The sequence below is a fragment of the Pteropus vampyrus genome, unplaced genomic scaffold (genome assembly GCF_000151845.1).
Source record: "Pteropus vampyrus isolate Shadow unplaced genomic scaffold, Pvam_2.0 Scaffold394, whole genome shotgun sequence".
NCBI lineage: Eukaryota > Metazoa > Chordata > Mammalia > Chiroptera > Pteropodidae > Pteropus > Pteropus vampyrus.
The window spans coordinates 1,106,170-1,119,074 of NW_011889175.1; the positions used below are offsets into that span (position 1 = coordinate 1,106,170).

Below are 12,905 nucleotides of genomic sequence, written 5' to 3' on the forward strand. Positions count from 1 at the left end.
TTTGCTAGCAAGGGTACCCAAAGTTTTCCACAATGAGGAGGCTATGAGGGGTGGAACAGTGATGACTGAAGGGCTGAAATGCACTGTTTGGTCCATGGCTGCCTTGCACCGGATTCTGTTAGTAAACCCACTGGTCCTGGCTCTGGGCGGGCCTTGATTTCCCTCAGGCTCCATGACCACTTTCAAGAAGGGCTTTACTCCTACATGGTAGAGTTTTGGGGCTCAGCCATTTCTCTCTCTGGGTTCCTCTAAGCCTCACTGCCAGTCACAGTTGGGGCCCAGCCACAGCTCCCCTACACAATAGATATGCTCACCTGCAGCTTAATCACTGAACTGCTGGATCAATTTGCAATCCAGTTAAATTCTTTTCTCTAAGCGGATAATTTAGCAAGTGAAAGCCAGAAGGATTTGTGTTTCTCTCCTTCCTATTGTGCTCATTTAAGTAAGCTTTCAATTCAGACAAAATTCCCCAAGGCTAGAGGAATCATTCCTCTATTTGCTGGTGGGAGAGGTAGAACTTTCTGAAATTCTTCTCTGGGCAGAGCAAGGGGAAGTGGTTGGCCAAGTCTGGAGGAGGCCCCAGCTGTCAGCTGTTAGGCAAGGCTCTGCTGTGGCCAGGCGTTGATCCTCCCTCTAATTCCCGCCTTACCACCCCAGCATCCCTGTTCCTGAACCATACTATTCCTCTACACCCCCACTCCCAAGAAAACTTGGGCTCAAGGGACTCTGGGTCCACCTGGGGCAGGAACATCCCAGAAGAGCCTGTGGGATGAGGGAATAAGCAGTTGCACTACTATGCCTTGTTAACAGGCTTGGGAAAGAAGGTATTTGTGAGTGTGTGCCTCTAAGCCTTTTCTAGGTACCCTTGGGAGATGCCCTCTACTGGGAAGGGCCTCAGGCCAGTCCAGCCTTTTAGTCAGCAAGAAGGAAGAAGAGTTGGTCCGTAAGCCTTGTGCCTAGGGAATAGCTCTGGCCTAACACCCAGAGCCTATGAGAGAAAAGTTTAATCTGGAAATCCCAGGAGTCCTCAGGACCAGAGAGGCCCCTACCCTCCTTCCAACCTGTGATGTTAAACAGGAGTCAGTGATAAGAGGCTGGGGCACTCTTAGATGTCCTGCTTGCCTCCCAAAGGCTGACCATCCAGTCTCACTTTTGGAAATCATTTTAGGGCTCGATGTGTTAGAAAGAGCCTGGCCTGGGAGACAAGAGACATGGTCTGGCCTCTGTCTGCAGAAGTCCCACTTTCTGGGTCTGCTTCCTCAGCCGTAAAATTAGGGAGTTGGACTATGTACTCTCTAAGGTTCATTCTGGTCCTCCTTTCTTTGATATTCTGAGCTGGAGCCCAAAATGACTTGCCTTGGTAGCCCCCAGAAGTGGGAAACTATCAGCAGGCTGAGAGCCGAGGCCTGGCACTGGACTCCTGCCAACATTTGGCCCAGGCCAAATCTGCTGTCTCATCCCTCCTCCTGCTGTGAAAGCAGAGAGGCCCTAACTGTTGGAAGGCAAACTGTGCCATTAGGACCACCCAGGGTCAGGGCTGAGGCAAAAGGCTTTGGATTTCCCTAAGGAGCATCCTCAGGCAGCCTGGCTCTGTGCTGATGGAAGAGACTATTGTCTTTTTCTGGGCAGGGCTGCCAGTGGAAGGATCAGCAGTGACACACAAAGGGGTGATAACACCGAGGAGGTGTGAATGTCAGATACCTGACCAGGCCGTATTGATACAAAAGGTGGCTTTATTGAGGTCTAGGTAAGAATTAGGCTCTTGGCCAGAGCAGCAGCTTAAATATGAGACAAGCAGGCAGGGGTTAGCCATGCCTGGGGCTAGGTTGGGGCAATGAGGCTATAGGCACAGACTCTCCCAGAGGGACAAAAGTCATGGAGGAAAGAGGAAAGGAAAGGGGACACAGTGCATCTGGGTCAGAGGCCTGGTGAGCTGGCCCCATGGGGCTGGGCAGGAAGCTCTGGGTGGCAGGTCCAGCAGGGAGGGGACCGGACTCTCTTGCTCCACGTGCCCCTTAGGCCCAGGCCTGAGCCTCTGGCAGGGGCAGTCGCATTGGGGGGCCTCCCCAGGCCTCACTTCTTCACCTTGGCATCATAGGTGCCTGCATTCTTGTAGGCACTCACATAGCCACTGTCATCCAGGATGTCCTGCCGCCCAGCAATGCCCTTGCCCTTGCCGCTCTCGTCGAAGCGCTCCTTGTGGGAACCCGTGTACTTGCTGGTGTCAGTCAGCCGTTCCACAGCACCCCCTGTTTTTGCTTTCTGTTTGGACAGAGTTCCCCCAGGAGCACCTGGTTAGGGAGCCCAGCCCTTCCCACCCCCAGCTGAGATTCCCCACATCCCCTCAATGGCTACCTGAGATCATCAGGGCACTTACAGTGACGCCCACATTGGCTGGTTCCTTGCCTGCTACCAGCTGGCAAATGGCATCGAAGGCCTCCTCCTTGCTCTTCCCCTTGAATCGCTTGGTTGCCAGCTCTTCTAGGGCCTTCTTGAACTCCTCATAGTTGATGACCCGAGCAGACTTCCCCCTGTCAGGTATGTGGGCACCATGAGTTTTCCCCTTTCTTGATGTCCTCCCTGCTTCCAGCCCCCCAATTCCCCACCTTCTGGGAACATCAGAAGCAGGGACCCCTGGGGCTCACTTGACTTTGGAGAAGACGATGTCGACGTCGGTCCCTGTCACAGCCTTTCCGTCAGCCACCTTGCAGTCCTTACACAGCTTGGCCCAGTTCTTACCATTCATCTCTTGCCCACTGGCTTTAGGGTCACCATGGATGGCAAACTTGCGGAAGCTCTCCTCCAGCCCAGCCACGTCTGTGCTCGCTGCCATGCCACTCTGTAGGAATCCACCTTAGTCACCTCCCAGCCAAGCTGTCCCTCCCCTCCCCAAGGCACAGAACATCATGCCTTTACCTCAAAAACTTCAAGGTCTGAGTTGTGGGCATGTAGGCTACATACCCTCAGAGCTGGAGCTGGAGCTGCCTGGGAAGAGGGGCCAGCACTCAGTGTCTCCCTGGGCCCCCAAGCCCTGAGGAAGAGCCCCAAGATGAAAGGTCCTGTTGCCTAATGCCAGCCCTGGCTTGGAATGGAGTTCAGATGAAATCATGATGCTCATATCAGGATGGGAACAGAGTGGCACTGTCCAGAAAGGCTGTGAGGGCAGCAGCTGGGCCATGGCTTTGTCTGGCCCTGGCACAAGGCCTGCTTGGGTGGAAGTAAGGGTGGCAGAGCAGGCCTCTCTCCCTAGGAGGGAGTTCCATGCCAAGCTGATCAGGGCTGGGCTAAGCTGCTATTAGGTATTTAGTAAGGACAGTATCTTTGTCAGGGTCATGAGGACCCAGCAAGACCCAGCCCAGGCTGAGAAAGGAGCCAAAGCACGGGCAGGGGTGCATGCCCTAGGCAGGGGTGCAGCTGGCCCAGCTAGGACCTTGTTACTATTTGCTGTTAAACAAAAACATAAGGGGAGCAGGAGCCTGGGGCTGGCCTGGCCACAGTTTGTGAAGCCTGGAGACGGTTGCTAAGGGAGGGTGGTGCTTCTTGGAGAATGTTGCTAAGGGCAGGATGGTGTCAGGGCAGCTCAGGGAGAAGCTCCCAGTGCTGCTGGGCTGGGCTAGGCTGGGCTGGGCTGGGAAACCAGGGCCCTTGGGTGGGGCGCACCAGCACTCCCAGTGCCTGGGGCACAACTACGGCTTCCTGGCCCCTTGCCACCCATTGGGGCTGTTACCTCCCAGTCTGTGGCGTGTAAGAGGAGCAGGAGATTGGGGGGCTAGCCTAGGTGGGAGTTGTAGAGTTCCAATCCGAGCCTTCAGAGGCATTTTGGTGGGTGGGACTGTGGCCTTGGCCCTGTGATCCTCACACCTATGTCCTGCACCAAAGCACCCTTCCTTACTTAACACCTTCAGCCCTCCATTCAGGCCCCTTGGCCACACCCTGGGCACTACCACACCAGCCCACACTCCTGTAGCTTACAGACTCAGCACAGCCCTCCACACCCTCAGCCTTATTCCTCTTGACCGCACTCTTAACCTGGTACTCAGACCTCCCTGAGCACACCCACAGCCCCACACTGAAGTGGCCCCCACAGCCCCCCCTGCAGTCCCCTGACCACATCTGCAGCCCTGAGACTGAGGGCCTGGGCCATTCTCTCAGCATCCGCCCCCGACACATATACTAAGAGCCTTGTACTGAGACTCCCTCAGTAATACCCTCAGACCTGCACTGAAGGGCCCCCACGCCCCCACAGTAGTCCCCTGACCACACCTACAGCGCTGCACTGAAACCCCACCATGTAGCACAGCCTCAAACTGAGGCCTCCCTGACCACACCCTCAGCCCTGCACTGCAGCCACCTCCATCCATACACCTGCAGCCCTTACTGAGACCCCAACCAGAGCCTCACAACTCACCCCCTCTCCACACACCTTCATTCTTAAACACACCCTCGTAGCCCCCTTGTCCACATACAATTTTCTGGCCACATTCTCAGCCCTGCACTGAAGCCCACCAGTGTCCACACCTACAGACTTGCATTTCCAGACTCCTAGGTACTATGTTCTGATCACCCTGTGTTGAGACCTCCCTAAGCACATCCACCTCCTCCACGTTCTCGGATGGCCCCCAGTCTCCACTACAGCCTCCTGACTACACACTTGATTGTGTTTTCAGCAACCATCTTCTACCTCTGCCTTTTATATTAGAGCCTCCAGTGAACGCGGCCTGGGCCTCTGCCCAACTATCCCTCTCTCACTATCACTGACCAGTGACCACACTCATTCCTAAGCTGCAGTTTTGGGGACTGGGAGCATCCACAGCTCCTACATTGCAGCGACTCTGTGGGCCCACAATCTCAGTCCACTACCCTCTCCCTACACTGCTACCTCCCACCCTCGACCGGAGACCCAGCGCTTGGTTTATGGAGGAGGAGACTGGCTGTATCCTGCACCCAGTGCTCACTCCTGTATGTGGGAAGATGAATTCTTGGTAATCTAGGGGCCGATCAGGTAAAGCCAGGGCGCAGGCTGTAGTCCCAGGAGTCTGCAGGCCGTGGATGGGGCGGCCACGCCCGTGAACTAAGGCCACCCGCTTGCTCTCGCTGGGACAGCTGGAGTCATCAATCAGCCGGGCAAGGAGGTGGGGAGGGGGTAGAACACTTGGGTCCAGGGCAGGGGCCGCTCAGCCGGCGTCCTCAGCTCGGTACTACCCAGGGTTGGGACCCCCTCCAGGCCGCTCTCACCCCCACCCCCCTTCCTTATTGTGCAAGATACTATGTAGGGTGGGTGGTCGGCGCCCGGGTCTCCTACCGACTTCTACCTCGTGACTGCTCCTGCAGTGCTCGTTCGACGGACAGAAAGACGCAAGAATGGACCCACGGACGCGGGAGACCAGGCGGCTCCGCAGCTCTGCTCCCTGCCGGCTCTGGGGCAGGACTGCAGCCCCGGCGGCTCCACCGTATTATCCCCTGTTTCTCGGTCTCCATAGAGACAGCGAGTCCCACCCCCCCGGGTTGTCTCGGCGGGCGGGAGAGTGACCAAGGTCACGCTGGCTCCACCCACCAGACCCCGGCCTATCGGCGCTCTGCTCTCGGCGGAGGCGGAGTTGCGACGATAGCCTCTTTCTGCAGCGCCCGACGCAGCTTTGCGGCCGGGTAGACTATCCCTTTGTAGTTCTGGACGTTCTCGGATGGCCCCCAAACGGGGAAAAAAGACCCTCCTCCTGGGCTCCACCCAAAGTTCAAAGTAGGTCCCCGCCTCCAGGAGAGATCCAGCTTCCCAGAGCTGCGAAGGCAGTTTGAGACGGGGGAGGGGGATGTGGGGGGGGGATAGGAGGTTGGAGGAGGAGAGGACGGTGAAGGAGAGGGGAGGGGCAGAGGAGCCAGAAGATGCCTACCCTCAGTGACAGTGGAGAGTGGCGTCTAGAGCTGGCTCAAGACCACAGCTCTCCAAAGAACATGTGGTGTCCCCAGGTTACAACTCCGGATCACTGGGAACGGGAGGGGACAAGGAACAAATGAGGAGTGCCCAGCTCCAGCATCCTGGCACACCGATGGAGATCTCGCCGCCAGGAAAAAGCTCCCGGGTCTCTGCTCCCGCTGCTTCCAGAACCGAAAGTCTTCTTCCCCTTGTCTCCAAGTGCAAACTTATCCTCAAAAAAAAAAAAAATAACTTCCTCCAGGCAGTTTTCTAGGATCTTACCTAACCAGGAGCCTTGCTTGTACCTGAGCTCCTCAGGTCCTCGTTTACCTCCATATGACAATCCGGGTGGTCACCCACTGTAAGGGGGTCCACCCCATTCTCTGCCCCTAGACCAACTGTCAATGATCGGACTCCAGGAGGACCCATGCCGCTTGCCATTAAGAAAGTATGCAGTAAGTCCGCAAAAGCATAAAAAAGGTTTATTGGAGCATCATGGCCGGTGGGGCGGGTATTGCTGAGTCATGGGGGAGGGGGCCGATCCCGCAGCCCTAGGGTCTCCTAAAGTGCATTCCCACGGCGAGGGTTGGGTGTTGCATAGAGAGTCGGGCCGGCCGCTTCTCCTCGGCCCTTCGGCCTCTCGGCCCAGCTAAGCCAGACCGGCCTCCTGGCCGTCTTGCCCCCTGGGCTTGCCACTGCTCGGACTCACGAAAACTGCGGGCACACGCGCCTGCAGCGCCAGCCCGGACTCTCGGCACCTGTCCCCGGGGGCGGCCAGAGCGGCGCTACCCAGGCGCGTCTGAGCCACCGGAATCTCGTCCATGGACTCCGCCGACGCCGAGTGGTATGCGTCTGCAGGGCCAGCAGCGTGCACTGGGCTGGCACCTGTGGAATCCGACGACGAGCTGGAGCTGCAGCCCGGCACCCTGGGCTCTGAGGGGATGGAAGGGAAGGTGAGACCAGGGGCTGCGATTCGTTCGGGCCCCTTCCCTCGGAGCTCCCGGTGCAGGATCCCGTCAGGAAGGGCGCTCACCTGGCAGCCTGGGCAGCTGGGGCTCCAGATCCAAGGTCCCAGAGGTCTGCACCTTGTAAACACGCCGCTTCCTCTTTTTCTGCAGAGATAGCCGAGAACCTGAGTACTCCTTCCCCTGACCCCACATCGCCAGAAGAAGCAGAGGAGTGGGGCAGGCTTCTTTCCCATCCCCTTCCATCTGGGGTGGGGGCCCAGCACAATACCCCCCTACCTGGGGTCGGATTCCTGGGGGCAGAGCGATAGTCTCTGGGGATGAGGGCGGTGGAGGCTCCACTTGGCTGCCAGTAGCAAGAAAGCCAGAGGGACTGAGGGGGAAGTGGAAGGGTAAGTGCTGGATTCCACTGATCCCTGAAATCCCACCCAGTTGAAGGTCCTCAAATAAGCCTCCCTTCCTAGCAGACAATAGAAGGGTTACTGATCTGTTCAAAGCCAGATGGGGGTGGATTCAGACCTGGGCCTTGGCCTTGGCCTACCCCCTTTCTCCCACCTCAGATGGCCCTGCCATGACAATGGGAGATGCCCAGCTGCCACATGGCATTCACACTCACTTGGCATTCACTGAGGCAGGCCTGGCCTGGCCAGGGGCTTCTGGGCGCACATGGCTGAAGGTCTGCATGTAGAACTCCATCTCCTGGGGAAGGTGGGGGTCAGGAGGCTAGGCGGCCAGGTGTGGATCCAGGACCTTGAGTCCTGAGCACACCCAGTCCTGGATACAACATACCCTCAATGGCCTCTGTGGGAGGTCTGGGTACAGAGGTCTAGGGCTGTCCTCCTCCAGGCCTCTCAGCTGGGAAAACCCCCCTGCAGGATGAGGCTTAAAACACTCATTTCTGGGACTTACTCTATCTAGTCAAACTCTACCTCTTCCAGGAAGTCCCCAGCCTCATAGGTCCAATGTACCCAGTATAGAGCTGCTCTGGCCGAGGAGGGTGGTGTGGAAGAGGCCCTCAGAGCTGCCCCCTTCTGTTCCTGGCCCCTCCCAGGGCTCCAGTCTCTGAACTGATTTTTTTCCCTAGCTGGGCAGCTGTTCACACACAGCTGTGTGTGCACCGAGGCTGTGTACATGGCTTGAGGGTTCCTGCAGAGATGAATCCTCAGAGAACAAGCCACAACTGGGGACCAGGGCAATGCTCAGTCTCCCCCACCCCTACCCTGTAAAGGAAGGTAGTGGGTGGTGGAAAAAACATCACTGCAGCTCTACTGAGGAACCAGGCTTAGGCGTGAATTCTGTTTAGTCGCAGATCCCAACAGTGACCCCTGGGAGTCCCAGGCTCAACTCCTGAAAGTGGAAGGGGGCCTGGGGCCGGGATGTCACAGGAGTGGCCTAGGCCTGTGCCCCAGCACGCAGAATGGGCTCCAGCTACACCCACAACGACTGCAGGTGAGAAAAGAAAAACCTTGACAAAGCCAGCCCAGGAAGGCCTGCATGCTGAGGATGTGGGCAGGAGCTAGGACTCAGAGGCCCCACCCCCACCAGGCGGGGTGGGAGAGGGCACCCGGACAGCTGTCGCCTGCTCAGCAGCCGTTTCTATGGAGACCCAAGCGTCCTGACTAATGCAGAGAGGACAATGTAACAGCAAACGCCGTCTCTAAAACAAGCCTATGTTTGGGGGCAACGGCTCCAGAGTGGGGCCCCTCCCGCATTCCTGCTCAGGGTGGGGGTGGGGAGGCTGCCTGAGGCCCTGGCAGATCTAGGGGACAGAGCCCAGCCGGCCACAGGCTGACTGAGCAAATGCAAAGATTGAAGCTCCAGCAAGACCTGTGCCCAACCTCTGCCCAGGCTAGCCCTTTGGGGAGAAGCATGGGAGTGCCAGCCTGAGCAGAGAAGCCCTGGGAAACAGGAAGGGGTCAGAGGCCAGTCATAAGGACTGGGGCCTCAAAGCAGTCTTCTCCCCTACCTTTTTTCTTCCCTAGTGTGGACCTAGCACCTCTCCAGGGTCCAGCAGAGATGGACAAAGTCTATCTGGTGCCCCTGGGCTCTAGATGGGTGGGGCAGAGGAAGCTGACAGCAGTAGAGAATGGTCCCAGAAGCATGAGGGGCCAGGATGGGACAAGATACAGGTCCTAGCCCGCTGGGGAAATCTGAGGGTATCACCAGGGTATCCCCAATCAAACTCCCTCCCCACATCAGAGCTGTCCCTAGGATCCTTCCTCAGACACCTTCAACATCTGCACATTCCTGAATGGAACTGTGGCACCTCTCAGCCTCAGCTCTCTCTTCTGCACACCATTCTTCCCTTGGGGAGGCCTCCCTCCAGTCTTTTGCAGATGATATTAAATGTCCTTGCTGCTGGAACATCTGGCCCTAAAGCCTAGGCAGGCAGTGACTACAGGGCAGGGACCCAGAGCCCTTAAGTCTGGATATCCCATGGCCAGCCCTATCTCAATGGGCACCAGCTGTACAGCTTGAGAAAGTCTCCTGCCTACCTCTCTAAACCTCAGACTCCTCTGTGAAGTGGAGCCGGGGATGATATCCACTCCCTAGGGGCTGCCACTGTGCTTACGTGGGGTCAGTGCCCAGCACCAGGGCAGATATACAGTGGTGTGGCAAGGGGTCTTTACAAACAGCCAGCATTTCCCCAGGCCTGACAGCCTGGACCACCCCTGGCAATGAGAACAGGAGAGGCAGGGTCCCAAGCCCTCCCCCAACCCGCCCACTAGCCTGTGTTTGTGTCCTGTTACCACGGGGATCTGGGATCCAGGGTTCAGACTTCCCAACAAGGCCTGCCTGGGCCCCCTGCCTCCCCAGTCCCTGGGGGTTCTGAGGACTGGACCACCCCCACCCCCAGCTGCTGACCTCAGGAAGCCACAGAGCGTGGGAATGGGGATAGGCTGATCAGCAGCTGGGCTGGGCAGGCACTACTAGCCTGGATGGATCCTGCTTCGCAATGTAGAGACCTTAACTCTTCCCAGACCCAGCTTCTGTTTAACCTTTCTTGGCCTCAATATGCTCATCTGCAACATGGGTGTGGCAACATTACCTGCCTCGTGGGCTGTTTTAAGGATTAAATAGGATACTGGCTATAAGGGCTCAGGTTCATAGGTAGAGAAAACTGGTGACCCCGTCTCTGGTCCGTCCCTCCCTCTTTCCCGCAGCCCCAATCTGCCCACTCCAGGTTGCCATGTTTCACACCCTCCAGCACATGCTTGCAGCCTGGACCAGAGCATACATGGGGACTGGGAAATGCAGGGCCTCTTTGTGCTGTTCCCACACTTATGCAAGGTGGCATGTTCTCAGTACAGGCGCGGCCTCACCCCACTGTCCCCAGCACTCCCTACCCCAGCTGCTGATCTAGGCCTGCTTCCCTTTTCCCTGTCTCATCATTGGTAGCTCGCCGTACAGCCCACCACCCCTCCCACACCCAGGCCCCATCTCCCACCCCCTCAGCCCTCTGGGCCACTTCTATACCTGAATGGGCCGCATCTTGGGGGGACATGACTCAAGCTGCCTTTGGGCCCCCTTTGCCTCCTGTGGCGGACGATGCTGCACGATGTACTCATAGGTAGTGAGCTTGTGCCACACTGAGGATGGTGAGAGAGGGCTCAGTGTAGTAGAAAGGGGACCCTAGAGTTCAGAGGTGAGGGAGGGTACCCAGTCCCAGGCTGAAACCACTGTCCCCGAATACACTAAGCCCATGGGGTGAGACCAGGCCACCACAGAGAGCCAGCAATGGGAAGGGACATGACTTTAGAGCTCTAGAGCCCAAGTGGGTACCTCCCTGAAGCCTAGGGACCCCTATCTCCTGCAAGGCAGGTGTGTGTGTGTGTGTGGGGGGGACACTTACTGAGATAAATGTGGAAGCAGAGTAGGTGGCCGAGCAGGGCTGTGGAGAGCAGGCCCAGGAGGATGAGCAGGCCAGCCAGGGCTAGGATAGCAGGAGCCTGGGTCTCCACGGGGGCAGCAGGCAGGAACACAAACCACACATCTGTGTGATTCTTCAGGACTGCAAGACACAGGCAGACTGTACTCACTTGACTGGGCTGTGACCAGTGACCAGAACAGGCCCAGGGTTAGGGGGTAGGAGTAGGCCTGGCAGACTGACCTTCAAAGTGGTGGTTGGTGCGCAGCTGCATGGGGTTGACAAAGAACTCCACGAAGACATAAGTGGCCACCAGCACAAGGAGCAGGACACCCAGTAAGGCAGATGCCACACTGTGTAGAAAGAGCCTGGGCCCAGCCATGGGCAACTGTCAGCACCTGGGTGCTCAGGCTGGATAAAAGCCCAGACCTCAGAAGGACCCATGGTGGGGATGGAGAGCCAGGCTTCTCCAACAGCCCTAACTCCTCATAAAGCCAAAGGCTTAGGGCAAAAGTAAAGACTGGCACAGCTCCATCAGGTCCCCACCTTTCCCTGGTCCAGCTGGAGGAAGATCTCAAACCCACCCTCAGCTATCCCAGGGGGCAGACATCAAGAGCATCAACCTCAGAGCAGCACATTGGCGAATGCGCACCAGCGCCCAGCTTCTCCAAGCACCCCCCGGCCCCACCCCGCCCTCTGTGCAGCCGCAAGGTCCCGGCTCTCACACTCAGACCCATGCATCCCCAGCCCCCGTGCGCCCCAGGTCCGCTCTCACCGGTAGTTCCTTTCGCCCACACAGTTATTGAGCCACTTGCAGTGGTGGTCGAAGCCGCACACGCACTTGTTGCAGGCACTGCAGTGCTTGGAGCGAGCGCTCCTGCGGGAGAGGAGGGAGCACAGCGTATTCGGCCGCTTCGTCCTCCCCTTCGCCTCCGGGTCTGGCTGGAGCGGCGGGAGTCGGCAGAGGGACCCGGGCGCCGGGCCTGTAGCAGGTTACCCATCCGGCGCTTCCGTGGGACCGCGGAGCTCCGCAACGGGGAGCGTGCGCGCCCTCTGGTGGGAACGCGGGAAGGGGACTTGGAGGAGGCAGTGCTTCTGAAGAGCTGGGGACCCGGAGGCAGGAGAAGTAGGGGACATTACACTGTCCCATTCTGGGACTGCACACCGGTGACGGTGGTGTGAAACGGAATTGGGGCTTCCTTTCCAAGCAAGGATCCCTGAGCTGGACCAGGAGACAATGAAGGCATGGAGCCAAGGAGCAGGAGAGAGTGAGGCGTTGCTCTTCCTGACATCTCCATTTTGGGGGTACTTGTTTCCCTGTCAGTCTAAGGGAATTTTACTGGCATTCTTCCAGAAAACCTCCGTCTGTCTGAGCTCATCCAAAGAAAGAGAAGCAAGCTGACATCTAGGTGGACGTCGGGGAAGTTCACCACAGGTAAGGTGAGGCAGGAATGCAAGTGAGTCTCCCAGCCCCAGAGAGGGACCAGGGAAACCCAAAGGAGTGAGGGAGAGTGGGGTGGAGCCGCTCCCTCAGCAAAGGGCAGAGCCCTGGAATGGGCAGCAAAAGCCAGAGCACCCACTGAGGAACAGCAGCACGGACTGGTGCCTAGTGGTCTGATGCAGAAGTCCTCATGGCCTTTATGCCCCGGGCTCACTCTCTGTCCTGAAGGACAGACCCTTCCAGGCTGCCTGGGTCTTCAGATTAGAAGTGTGGAGCTGGCCTTGGACCACACCCCCATCCCCAACCCCCAACCTGAGCCTGGGAGACTGAAAGCTCCAGGAAGGTGGGAAGGGGTCTGGGGAGGCTGTCTGGACCAGCCAAGGGGGTTACCGCACATTCTCCCTCCTCTCGCTACCAGCAGTGTGACCTGAAGCAAGTCATTTGGCCTCTCTGCATCTGAGTCCTCATGGGTAAATGAGGGTAAGAGTATCAGCTCAGGGACAAGACACACTGCTGGTAAATCTTGCTCTGCCGCCCAATAGACATATGATCTCAGGCAGGCCTCTCAGCAAGAGAGTTTTGGGCTCTTCCTCTTCTGTGAATGAGAAAGATGCTGTCCACCTGCAAGGGTGTTCATAAGCACCCAGGCACACAGTAAGAACTCAGGTGTTAACTCCTCTCCCCAACCCTATCTGAGAAAGCTTGTGAAATGAGTGGGGG

The 12,905-nt window shown here is 57.7% G+C and overlaps 2 protein-coding genes across 6 annotated transcripts in view; both read right to left on the minus strand.

The window, feature by feature from the left end:
* Nucleotides 1-1,713: 1,713 nt before the first annotated feature.
* TPPP3 (tubulin polymerization promoting protein family member 3) lies at nt 1,714-5,513 on the minus strand. Of its 2 annotated transcripts, none has more exons than XM_011380474.2 (4): nt 5,303-5,513; nt 2,646-2,839; nt 2,378-2,531; nt 1,714-2,262 (listed from the first exon to the last, which is right to left on the minus strand). In XM_011380474.2, the coding sequence occupies exons 2-4, from the start codon at nt 2,831-2,833 to the stop codon at nt 2,074-2,076; spliced, it is 531 nt and encodes a 176-aa protein (XP_011378776.1). In that variant the 5' UTR covers nt 2,834-2,839; nt 5,303-5,513; the 3' UTR covers nt 1,714-2,073. The 2 variants fall into 2 exon arrangements, with proteins under 2 accessions (XP_011378776.1, XP_011378775.1); XM_011380473.2 differs by having other exon boundaries at nt 5,313-5,487.
* An 858-nt stretch (nt 5,514-6,371) lies between these two features.
* ZDHHC1 (zinc finger DHHC-type containing 1) overlaps nt 6,372-12,905 on the minus strand; it is a 19,591-nt gene continuing 13,057 nt past the window's right edge. Inside the window, exons 5-12 of one of the 4 annotated variants that reach the window (XM_011380475.2) lie at nt 11,520-11,621; nt 10,988-11,112; nt 10,730-10,888; nt 10,354-10,466; nt 7,493-7,575; nt 7,156-7,249; nt 6,945-7,023; nt 6,372-6,844 (exon numbers count right to left, since the gene is read on the minus strand). In XM_011380475.2, the coding sequence (XP_011378777.1) occupies nt 6,561-6,844; nt 6,945-7,023; nt 7,156-7,249; nt 7,493-7,575; nt 10,354-10,466; nt 10,730-10,888; nt 10,988-11,112; nt 11,520-11,621 (1,039 nt within the window). In that variant the 3' untranslated portion in view covers nt 6,372-6,560. Of the gene's footprint in view, nt 6,845-6,944; nt 7,024-7,155; nt 7,250-7,492; nt 7,576-10,353; nt 10,467-10,729; nt 10,916-10,987; nt 11,113-11,519; nt 11,622-12,905 lie in introns of all 4 variants that reach the window. The other 3 variants (XM_023523572.1, XM_023523571.1, XM_023523573.1) reach the window with 3 other exon arrangements.